Source organism: Poecile atricapillus, chromosome Z, assembly GCF_030490865.1.
Source record: "Poecile atricapillus isolate bPoeAtr1 chromosome Z, bPoeAtr1.hap1, whole genome shotgun sequence".
In the NCBI taxonomy this organism is placed as follows: Eukaryota; Metazoa; Chordata; class Aves; order Passeriformes; family Paridae; genus Poecile; species Poecile atricapillus.
Window position 1 is genome coordinate 51,965,381 of NC_081289.1, and position 12,360 is coordinate 51,977,740.

Sequence of the window (12,360 nt, forward strand, 5' to 3'; positions counted from 1 at the left end):
TATGGGAAATGCCTTTCACTGCAAAATCTCCTGGGTTAGAGGAGGGAAGGGTTTAGCATACCGTGACAGATGCAGGTGGGTTAGAGAGGTTTTGCATACTTGTCCACACCCTTTAATTGTGCATGTTTTATGGGAGAGTCAACTGGAATTATATCAGAACACAACAATTGGACAGGCTTTCTGAATTAAAAATGTCAATTACAAAACTTTTGCCCTGACTGGATAACAGACTGGAACAGCAGAGTTGAGTCTGTGTGAAAAGGCAGTGCAAGAAAAGCACAAAAGATCCTAGACTTACAAAGTCCACATTCTGGTATTTCTTATCTCTATTTTAAGTCAAAGAGGACAAAATCTATCCCTACTTCTGTTTTTTTAACTGGTCAAACCAGCAGACTTAAGAGTCATACATATTTCTAGTTTTTAATATTCTAATTTAAACTCATTAATTCCTGCTTTTGGTTTTGAGAACCACTCCATTCTGGATGAATGAAGTCATGAATGTTATCCTGCATGCTACCCTGTGTTTATGTTGTTTGTAAGTACAGAGATTGGAGCTGATCACTGAAGCAAAGAAAGTAGGCAAAATGGAAGAGTAATGCTTCATATATATGAATAGCCATAGAATTTGAGTATATGGAAAGCCTTGTGATTGGTCCTATATGAGAAAAAAAATGTTTCAAAGTTTGCATTTATCTTGACTATAGCTCTAAACTATAGACTGAAGGAGTGAAACAGACAGGTAAGAGTCCACCCAACCTTTTGCCAACCCAGAGGAATTTTCACCTTGAATCTGAGCTGCCATAAAAGTTTAAGGGATATATCCTTCTGGTAAAATATTCATTATCCTCTTCTAACCCTTTTAGTCATCTCAGTGCTGCTTTTCCCAAAGTCCAGTGAAGGATTTTTTATACCAGAGTCAAGGGATTTTTTTATACCAGAGTCCTATCAGTGTATATCAACAAACATCTTAAAAATTCACTGTTTATTTAATTTCCAAGTTTTAAAATACATGCATATATGTCCTGCTTTTAGGATAATTTTTCTTGCTCTGCAGATAAAACACTCAGAATTTACAGTTACAAAGACTGTAGTTTTACAGCCTGCTTTAGCTGCTCTGCAGCAATGCTTCCATATGGTTGGGCTCACTGCTGCTCCTGGGCACATGTTGCTGCACTCTCTGTGTATCAGCATTAGCAAACATGCAGCCGTGGGATTAGTTAATGATGTACATTAAAAAAATTGGTGTTCTATTTCTAAGTCTGTTTTCTGGGATTAGCTGTTGCAGAGCTGCTGACACAGGAAGGAAGACAAAGTACATAGCGCCAGAGTAAACCAGTAAACCAGGTCTTTAGAGAGAATTACTTGGCAGAGACAAAAGACACAACAATAATATCCTTAGATGCATCAGACCTTCCATCCTCTTCTTACTTCAAAAGCATCTTTGTGTGTCTCTGGTTGTTTAAACTATGTAAGAACATTGGTTTGGTTTTGGTTGCTGTTGTGATTTGATTTTTTTTTTCAATGTATAATGCCTTCCCCTTCTCATATCTTTTTCTACAGCATTTCATGAGGTTTCAGTTTATCCCAAGAAAGAGCTTCCCTTCTTCATCCTCTTCACTGCTGGACTCTGTTCTTTCACAGCCATGCTCGCCCTCCTGACACATCAGTTCCCAGAGCTTATGGGGGTCTTTGCAAAAGCTGTGAGTATTCTCTGCTGCTGCTCCCTTCTGGTAAATAAAGACACCAATGAGGAAAAGCTGAGCTAAATACTGCCAGGTATTAAATATCTCCATATTCAGAAGCATCAGTCCATATCTGAGTGGGGAGACTCATACACAGCTGTCAAGGTTGCTAATCAGTAAGACACAGCTATTTGTATTTTCTGGTTTATATGGCTCTCTTGGTAGGTTTGATGTCTTGTGATTTTGCCAGAAAACAGGCTTAGTGGGAGAAGTGTGTTTTCATATATCATCTCCTAAATAAACTAGTAACAGCTTGCAGAATCCCTCTATTTTGTGTGGAGTCATAATGGCTGTTGTGATTTCCAATGCAATAGAAACTCTTAGTATGGGTAGAAATAGAGTGTACTGTTAACCAGGACAAATTTCTGTCCTTTTCCCCTGAACTGCCAAGGAGGAAGTAGTCTCAGTATTTCCCTCATAACTTTTCTGAACCAGATTTAGACAAGTCTCTCCTAATTGTGCTTTTTTAATCCACCAAGGATTAATAAATTTTGGAGGATGAGGGGGGAAAAGCCATGAATTATCCTAAACTAAACTTTTTCTTTGCAAAACCAAGAACACCACTGCTCCAGCATGCTAGGAGATGAAAAATCCACTAAGAGAAAAGCTCTAGGATAGTAAAGAATTCCTTTTCCAGTAAATCTGGAATATCTTCCATTAAAGCTGAATATCTTCCATTGTAATATATTTTCTCAAAAATATTTGTCTCTGTTCTAGGTCTCATTTTCCAAACTGGCCTCCTGGCTTTGTTTTTAATGTCTTTGGTACTTTTGATTTGGGGGTGTAGGGAATGGGGTGGAGGAGGCCAGGCTGAAAGGTTTTGGCAAATTCCAGATTGTCAGTACTCTTTCAAACCCTTTTGCAAAGGGCAAGAGACTCCCTTTGCAGGGGAGCCGGGTGTTCTGTTAATCCAGGCCTGTGAGTGATGGAGGTTTGGTACAGCGATGGTTCATGCAACAAGAATTTTCTCTCATTATCTCTAGAAGACAGAAAATAAGATCAGTTGTAGCAGAAGATACTTCTTCTCTCAGCAAAAAGTGCTGAAATATTATTACTCATTCTTGTTTCTTTAGTCTGTACATAGGTGCTAGGTAGACAGTAAGTGTTTAACTTGGGCATATGATCACAAACTTCTCTGTAAAGCTTTTCTTGTATTTGGTGGTTGGGTCTTTTTCTGTTCTGTAGTTACTGAAGTTACTGAAATGTATGACCCTTGTTCAGCTCTTTCAATCAAATCTTTAGTTTTCTGATACTATCACAGTTGCAGATCCCAAATCTTGTTTGTTGTTCCTTGTTCCTGTGTTTATGAGCCTTGTATCCTTCCTGAACAAAGACTATATGCTGGCAGCACAAGGAGATTTTTTACTTAGTTCTGCTGCCACAGGCAGTGAGCTACTGGAATTGGAGAAAATTGGAGACTCTTTTCATGGGCTTAAATTACCTGTCTCTAGTGGCTGACTTGATTTCAGAGAGATAATGGAACTGGTGGCATGTTGGTAATTGTTTCTCCATGGTTTGGAGCTTGCAGGTTCTAAAGCTAATTGGTGAATAGAATCAGACCAGAAGGATCTATTCCCCTGATGTGTAAGTGCAGCTGCCATTGGTGTTAATATTAAGATAGATACCCCAAGGCTCTGAATGAAAACGAGTAAAGCTTATAGTTAGTAAGCACAAAGAACTGAAAGTGAGCTACATTATGTGCATAAAGCTGGCAAAATTACTCAAGATCTTCAAACTTGTATGATGAAGTTATTGTGTCAGTTAACATGTATTATGGCTTGGTTCAGCTATATCTTGATCTTCATAAACCATGCAGCAACTGAGGTTTTTCCATGGGAAGGACAGAATTTAAGAGCCTGGGACATTGACTTAGTAGCTCATAGAAAGGCTTCAATTCAGAAGGCTCATGTTTGTTGTCTGCTCTGGGAAAAGTGTCCCAGGTGCATGAGACTGAAGAAAATCGTGGCAGAGATCTCTTTGAAATACAGCTGTGTCAGAATAGAACAGGTTGGGCCAGCCCTGATTCTTCCCTTTCAGATTTAGGGAAGATCATTTCATAAGTAACTAATTCCCTAAATAGCTCAAAGATGAATAGCTCAAAGAAAAAACAGTGCTGTTTCTGTGGCTATGTTCATGGAATTACATATTCCTGTCTGCTTGGTAGTCATTGTGATGGTGCTATATTACATTGTGAAACTGTGCATGTATGCACATTATGTTGTACCTGGAAATAAGTTTGACTCTTCCATCAAATCCAGTTCTACCTTGACATTTTGTCAGACTAAGTAATCTTAAATTAAAAGCAGATTTTAGCATTTTCTCTTGGCTAGGAAAAAACATTTTCATAGCTTGTGCTTTTAGTTTTTGCTGATCTTTCTAACAAAAGGCTTATGGAAGTCAATTAAGAAATAAATATAGGCAAAATTCTGATTGCATGGCTTGGATAAAATTGCCAGACCACAGTTACTAGTATCAAATTTCTTTAACATGCAGAAATTTAATAAAATCTGGGAAATCATTAAAAATATGTAAGTGCAGGGTCTTTAGTAACAATAACAGTTTATCTTAAAATTGAGAGATGTATTAACACAGAGGTCACTATATAATTCAAGTCAACAAATGTAGCTAAAAGTGTACTGCCTAGTTAAATTTTTAAAATAAGGCAAACTTCAGAAAGACTAATTTTTCTGATTTCATTCCTTTGTTTGCCTGAGATCACTCACATAGTGTGTCTCAATATTTCCTGTGTGGTGGATGAGACCGCAGTTCAGCAGGTGGGTTTGCCCTGGGAGGCATTTCATCTGCTTGGACCTCTACAGATGCTGAGATAGGGAACACATGGATCTGATCACTGGGACTGAGTGCTGAATAGTCAGTTTCTCCATGAAAACACCAATCACACTATGGAAAAGCTTGAAAAGAGACTACATGCATATTTGAATCAAATGGTGCTATTCAGAAGGTGCTACCAGAAAGCAGCTTTGAAATAGCCAGGTTGATGGTTTTCTTTTCAAACACAAAATAATAATAGAAACCAGGTCTCTGACCACCCCTTCTGCCACCCTGAATTCTTACTCTGCTGGTGCTGCTTTTTTTGATCTCTGTGCAAAAAGACAGAGTCAAAAGGAAATGCAAAGCAGTTAAAAAAATCCAAGAACCAAACCCTAAGAAGAAACCTTGGTGTGTATCATGCTGACTAAGCTCTCTTGGGTGCTGCCAGCAAGCTGGATAAGCATCTGCTCCTGAGGAAAGGAGCACCAGGAGCATTCCAAGGGCCAGAATGCCCCAGCACAGGTACTGTTACATCACCTTGCACAAGAGATTAGGTGGCATCCTCAGCTTCTTGTCCACACAGGTTTTGCTTGGACTTTACGGAAGTCAGGTTTTGGTATCCATGAATTTAAATGTATTTTGTAGAAAATTGATTCTCCAGGTGGAGAAAAACTTGGCTTGTTTTAAGCTGCTGATAATTTGCTGACTTTCTTATAGAATACAATCAATTATTTGAGAAAAAAAATTCCTATGAATTGCAATAAAAGTCACTGTCAGGCAAATTATTCTTGTTTCATTGATTTTACAAGTATGTAATTTGCAGTACTTGCAACCAGAGGGAACGTTTCTCCTTGGGCTAAGCCACTTGCAACAGAAAGAGCAGTCTCTAGGACTGGGTAAGTCAGTGTTTCATTGATTCAGCTGTGGCTCATGCCATACAGCTTGACCTTCAGCACCAGAACTGAAATAACTGTTCTGCTTCAGTTAGTTTTTTTTTTGACCTGTGCTTACGACAAAATGACATTACCAGTGGTTTTCCTGGTTTTACCTGGTTTTCCCATGATGCACAAGGATGTAGTGTCTGCAGTGTAGGCAAACACATCAAAGAGGAAAAAGAATTAGAGTGCTTACTATTGCCTTTAAAATGCATAAGCTTCATAAATGATGTGCCCTCTCGTACACATGTAGGGTGCCAGCATAGACATATGTAATGTTTAGAGTTGAACTGCAGGCAATGTAAATCACAGTTAATATGTATTTCTCAAATGTTTTAATAATTAATTAAAATTAATATGTATTTCAATATATATTTCACGACTGTTTTGAATACCTGAGTTCTGCCTATGTAGCTGCCAGTATTTTTTTGCTGAGATAAAATGTTCTCCATCTTGATTTTTTTCATATGCCTGTCTGAACACTAATATATTGAAGTCTCTTTGAATGTTGCGTTCTGTAATAGAGAGAGGATGTTAAGATAAATTTTAGTCAGTGATGCAGAGTACGTTAGGACAAATTACAGTTAGTGATGCCTCAGATCTGTAGATAACCCTGAACCATTTTAAACCTGAATCTCAAGACAAGTTTTTTGTTTCTGTGAGGTGGTCTGGCAGATCCCTGTTATGAAAAAGCCTCTCTTCAGTGGATTTTGGGTTGACCTTTTGGTGGCTTCAGTATGAGCTCCAATCTAGGATGTGAGATGTGTGAAAACTTTCACAGTTCATCACTTTGATCTTTGTAAAAATGAGGCTCTTGCTTTCTTTGCTGCAAAATCCAGAAATCTCTGTATATGCAAGGCTCAAGAATTTAAAAATCTTTATGAATTAATTATGTCATTTTATCATGCTGGAGGACTTTACCAAGGAACACAGCAAGAATATTTTATCTTATTGAACAACTTTCTCTTGAGATGTGTTGTCTCCTGGATTTTGTTCTGAATGTGTATCTGATTTCTTTGCAGTTTCTCAGCACCCTCTTTGCCCCTTTAAATTTTGTGATGGAAAAAGTAGAAAGTATCCTGCCCTCCAGCCTGTGGCACCAGCTGACAAGGATCTGAGGGAGCATGCCCGCTGACTGACTGCCATGACATCTTCTGTGCCAACTTTTTGTTGACCACAAGAAAGCATGATAAAAAGGGAAGCAGTTCTAAGACTTAAAAATTCTTCATGGATTGTCTGTTCTCATATAAAAACTGTTTTGTTGTACAAAATACATTGATGTTAGGTTCTATTATATTTTGCCTTCAGAAAAGAAAAAAATAAACTTTTGTGTATTGTAGCATTGCTGTCTTTTGACTTTTTCAGAACACAGACTCTACATTTTGTTTTTTAAACGTGTGGCATCTGTTTCAAGGTATCTAGGGTGTAGCTATACATTCAGGTAATGAAACATACTAATAATGTTATAATTAAGCAACATTGTCACTGCCTTTTCTTTTGGAGTTCAGTTAGGGTGAGGCCCTCACTTCTGCAGTCTAGAGGAGGCTTCTAGACAGTTAAAGCTCCTGCTTAAAGCAGCTTTAGGCTCTCCAGGCAGTTTGGATGGCACACTGGGCTTCCGATTCCCTTCGCTGCACAGAGGTCACTGTATCCTCGTTTGAATTTTCAAGCCCACGTACTTGACAGATTTTTTTCACACCCCTGGTGTTTCAGGTACCTTCTGAAGGCTCATTAGCAAAATGGGTGTTCATGCACAATTAATAGAGAGGCTGGTGTTTCACTATTAGTGCTCACCTCAGGAAATCTTATCCTTGTGCCGTGACTGTTTAGACTAAGTATTCATTTATGACATAGCCACTGTCCATGGAAACTTCCAAGGCCAGCTCTGAAATGAAGATTTTGATCTGGAAATTGAAGCAAATAGTCCTCCGTCAAGAATTAAAAGTGCATCCTTACAGATGCCTCAAGAATTTGTTTTCCAGCTGACCTTCCAGATAAGGAAGCATAACCCTGATGCAGAGGATCAAAAATGCCACTTTACCATTTCAACTTTGCTGTTGCTCTTAAAATGCTGAGCAGTTTAAGGGACTGTGATCCCTAGCAGATAGGTTTGTTAATTAATGAGGAAATGAGTGAGCAGAGACAAAACTCCCAGTACTAGAACTGGTATAAAAGGAAAGTGTTTCTCAACAATAGAAGATGCATTATGTTATTTTTTTTGTTTCCTTGATCACAGACACATTAGTCTAGTAGAAGACAGATGTTTGTTAAAGTGAGCATAAGTACCATGTAAATACTGCTGTGCTATGAGATTTTAAAAAGGCAGCCCCATTCTAGAAGAAATCAGCTGTGTGAGACCTGGTAGTAGTTTGGCCTTCTGCTCAAAGATACTATGATCTGTGTAGGAATTACTATCTGTAATAGTCTGATAAATAGGAATGCTTATCTCCTGGAAGAATCACATCCTTTCCTTAAACTATGGGGAATATTTAAGAATTCAAAAATATCCTTATGCAGTTTTATTTCTACTATTTCTAGTATCTGTCTCCCTAATAAGCAGTAATGTGCCATGGATTTTTTATCTAGAAAAATCTCTAATTATAATTCTAGGCATCTGAAAGACTAGGCAAAACAGACAAAGGATTTTCTTTTTCATTGGGCAGAGTTTATTGCCTTAGGCTTTGCTGCCTCTGACATGTTTCCTGTGAAGTTCAGTATGGCTTAGATGAAAAAGCAAACACAGCCCATGATTATAATGATGGAAAGCCTCTGGCTTAGTGCAGAGATGAACCTTGTGGAAATCTGGTTCAGATAATAATTCATCTTCAGATTTAGGGGTGGAGGAAGCTTTTTAACTTCAAATGTTAGCAGTTCCTGATTTTTTTTTCTTTAAAGACAACTTAATAGAATTTGTATGCACATTCTCTCTTTACACTATAACCTGCATAGAACAAAAAAGGAGAGGACCTTCCTGGGAGTGCCAAGTCAATCTGGTCCCCTTCTGTCCCTTCCTCCCACTGGATAGATTTACAGCTGCTCCCTGGCAGGAACTGCACTCAGAGTGCTACACCAAGGGGAGAGCTGCTGCTTTCCCTCTCATCATTTGGTGTGTATGCTGAACATACGGACTGTTTTTCCAGACCATGGAAGTCCTTACCCTAGCAGAAAGGAGGAAAATTATCAGGAGTTTTGCCACGTTGAAGAAATCCGCAGAAGCTAAGCATCTAAAGGAAGCTGCCCCTCTTGCACACGCCGCACACACCCCTTGGCTGTCACCCTGTGGTGGCCCTGAAAACCTCAGTGGCTGTAGTTACAGCAGATTGTAAAATGTAGCCCCTGGCTCCACCCAGCCTCCAGCAGGGCTCCTGCCCAGCTCCCACCACAGAGGGAGCTGTCAATGTATTGATTCATATGCATTTGCTCGTTTCTCACAAGAGATCTTAACTTTATGAAGTTGCATCCATTTCCCCAGGCAAATGAGCTGTTACACAAAAGAAACAATCCAAAATCACGTTTGTGGTTACAGCCCATGCGCTGCCTCTGTCTTTCTGATAATAAGTTCATTTCTATCATTGGAAGTGGCAGGTAAAACCTGCAGGCTGAGACATGTGACCACAAAACCACTTCTGCCCTTGGATGCAGCCACCACCTGCATAAAGCCCTTCCCAAGAGTGCAGGACAAACGCCATGGAGAAGAGCAAGCATCGGTACATTTGTGCTGCCACAGTGGAGTAAGAGCTAGTTTTTCTTAGCAAAAGCACTCTCCCCAGATCCAGATCTTCACTAATCCTCACACGTTCCTCTTCCCCTTGCCACCATACACTGAACAAGCTGGACATGAAGCCCGCAGGCAGCAACCAACAGCTGTGGTGTGGGCATGCAGGCTGGATGCCCTTCGGCAGCTGTGCAGCACAGGACCAGAAATGCAGCCTTTTATTTCTAATTCACATCTGCAAACAAATACACACAGGGATGGGAGGACAGGATGAGATGGATGAATTGATTTTTGTTATTTTTCCAGGAAAAGAAAAAGAAGCAATCTCTCAACCTTCAATGCCCACATGCCCTAATATACACCACCATTGCTAAGTCATTCCTCATTTTCCATGTAGTAAAAGAAAATTAAACTTTTTTTTTACAAGATTTCACCTATAACAGCCAAACACACTTTTTAGGGTAAAGTTTGCTGAAAATAGTGGGGAGGGAGCAATCCCAAAATGCTTGGCAGGCTAACGGCTTTTCAGGGCGCTGCTAGATCCTGAGTTCATGCAGCAAATTAAAGGGAACTCCCTCAAGAAAATTGGACTGTGTATTTAAAAAAATAATCCTACAACCTTTAGTTCAGCTAACATTATTCTGACACTAAAATGTCTACCCAGAGACAGCTGTTTCCTCTTCATGACTAAATACATGAGTAAATTTATTCCATAGAACAAAACTACAGTATTATTTCATTTGCCATGCCTATTTCTGTTTCTTCTTTTTTTGTTTCCTCTTTTATTTCCCCTTGTCTTGGTTTAGGGCTTAAATTCTTTGTTGGATTTGCTTAAGATCATGGAGGGGCCTTTCTAGCGATATTTACATCTTTGAGTGTCTTTTGCCAATAAGAAACAGAAGTTTCTGGGAGTGCATTTCTTTGTGGAAGAGGCAGCAGAAATGCCTACAACTGTAAGAAGTTACCTTGAGCTCTTAAAAGCTCCAAAAAACATACATACAGAAAAAACCATCATCAAGAAAGTGACAAGCTTAGCATTTACCCACTTGTTATGCTGTGAAGCATTCTGGGTTTCTTCTGGTAAAGCGGTTTTGATGCAGGCATTGCATCATGGTTTATCACGTGCCCAGAATGGGAACATCAGCCTGCTGTGCACACCTGGGTGGGCTTGCTGCTGGACAGAGTGACAAAGGACACTGAAAAGGCCAAGGGACTCAATGCCCCCATTGTCCTGGTCCTTCTGGTAAGACCAGCCTTCAGAAACCACAGGTCTCTGATCCAGAGGAAGGTTTGGAACAGGAAGATGTGCCTTAGTGGAGGAGGACCAGGTTTGGGAATAAAAGTTAATACATTTTTAATACAGTGACTCGAAAACACTTTATCTGGGACTGCAGAATTCAGGTGAGTTGATTTTTCTGGAATATTTAAGAAGAGATCTGATTTCATTACCCTTCATTCAACTGCCTAGAACAAGTTCTCTTGTAAGAATGAGCCTTTTTTCTTTTTTCCTAAACATTGAAATATTTTCGGTTTTATTAAATAGGTTCTTCTACACCACTCAGGCTCCCTGAATCTTTAAAAAAAAAAAAAAGTCTCTAAAAGGTTAAAAATTATTATACTTCTTTTAAATTCCTTAAGGCTTAAAGTATGATATTGTTGAGGCTACAAACTACATGTGGATTTCATTTCACAGTGAAATCCCAATAAAAATTCTCCTTGGAGCTCACCTTTAAATACAATTAGATATGAATTTTTCCTTATCCAGCCCAGAGCCAGAATTGGCAGCAATGAAGAGGCCAGCAGTATAAGCCCAGAGCTGCCTGTGGGCACATAAATACACATTATACATACACTGCACATGCAGGGACACGTGGGCAGGGCTGTTCCCACCAGCAGTTGGTTTTTAGACAGAAGTGTGATGATTGTTACCTCTAGCCACGATCATTTCCATATACAGTAACTGAAACATTATCTTATTGTCCAAAAAAGAACTTTCTGGAGCCTCCTAATCTTTTAACACCAGCTGTGCCTTCTGGAGATGAATTGCCCGTTTTAATTATATAAACTTTTTCTAAAGCCTTGCAGATGTAAATGACTGCTCCCTCAAGACCACTTAATGCCAAACCTCTTTCTTTTTAAATAGTCTTTTAAGAAAGTTCCAAAAACAGAACATACACAGAGTATTCACTTTATTGCCCTGGTTAGCTACTTGGATATTATTTTTTCTTGCACTGTTTGTACCTGCAGGGTTCTTCCAGTCTATTTTGTTTTCATATGGAAATTTCACCTTCATCTACAATGTGTTCTATCACTCATTCAATCTCCTTTTCCTATGTTATTTTTTCATTACCTTGCCTGTCTCTACTTTTCATGGGTTCTTTTTCAGAGCCTTATACTTGCTGGTACAGAGCCCATTTTTCTTCTGGTTCATGTTGCTGATCTCTGCCCTGAGGAGAGACAGCTGGTCCCTCTCTGACCCAGTTCCTTTCCACCAAGGCTGCAATTTCTGGGCCTCATAAGCCTGCACATCTTTACAGCAACTTGTTGTTTTGTGCTGATCCCAGCCCAGCATATGGACCTGGCACAACCTGTAATTGCCTCCATCGCAAGCTGATATGCTGATACACTCTAAATCATAGGCATGCAGCTTTGCAGAAAATATGCAGAAAAAATCTAATTCAAATTTGCCATCTGAGTAGAAAGTATAATTTTGAGCACATTTAATAGATCTATTAACTTTAAAAGAACATAGAAGATGGTAACTGTTTTAGAATCCAAGTCATTACTAAGGCAAGGCATTTCCTTCTCCAACACTGCTCGCAAACATTTTTCCACTATTGTGTAGGTGAAAAAGTGGAAACCTTATCCTTAGGTAGTCAAGTGTCCTGTACCCAGATTTCACTAGGGTGAAAAACCATTCTCTTCAATCCTTCAGGTCAGGAAACAAAAAATCCTCAGCAGTTGATATTCATTACCTTTTAAAAGCTTTTAAGGCAAGTTTTCACAAACATAACTATGACATTTTCTTTGATTCCAATAGTTCATCAAGTGTTGTGGCTGAATACATCTCCTGCGGTTTCCTTTGTTTTAGGCCATGGGCCAATTCCTGCCCCACAGGAAGCCACAGTGTGCTAATGGTGGCCAGGGTGGCCTCAGGTGGCCACCTTACTGGAAACTCCAGTCCGCCAGGGATGAA

At 39.4% G+C, this 12,360-nt stretch overlaps 1 protein-coding gene across 2 annotated transcripts in view; it reads left to right on the forward strand.

Annotated features, from left to right (window-relative positions):
- Positions 1-6,788, forward strand: part of LOC131573411 (suppressor of tumorigenicity 7 protein homolog) — a 135,611-nt gene extending 128,823 nt beyond the window's left edge. For both annotated transcript variants that reach the window (XM_058827353.1, XM_058827354.1), the window contains exons 14-15: positions 1,561-1,700; positions 6,472-6,788. In XM_058827353.1, the coding sequence (XP_058683336.1) occupies positions 1,561-1,700; positions 6,472-6,567 (236 nt within the window). In that variant the 3' untranslated portion in view covers positions 6,568-6,788. The remainder of the gene's footprint in view (positions 1-1,560; positions 1,701-6,471) is intronic.
- The last annotated feature ends 5,572 nt before the right edge of the window (positions 6,789-12,360 follow it).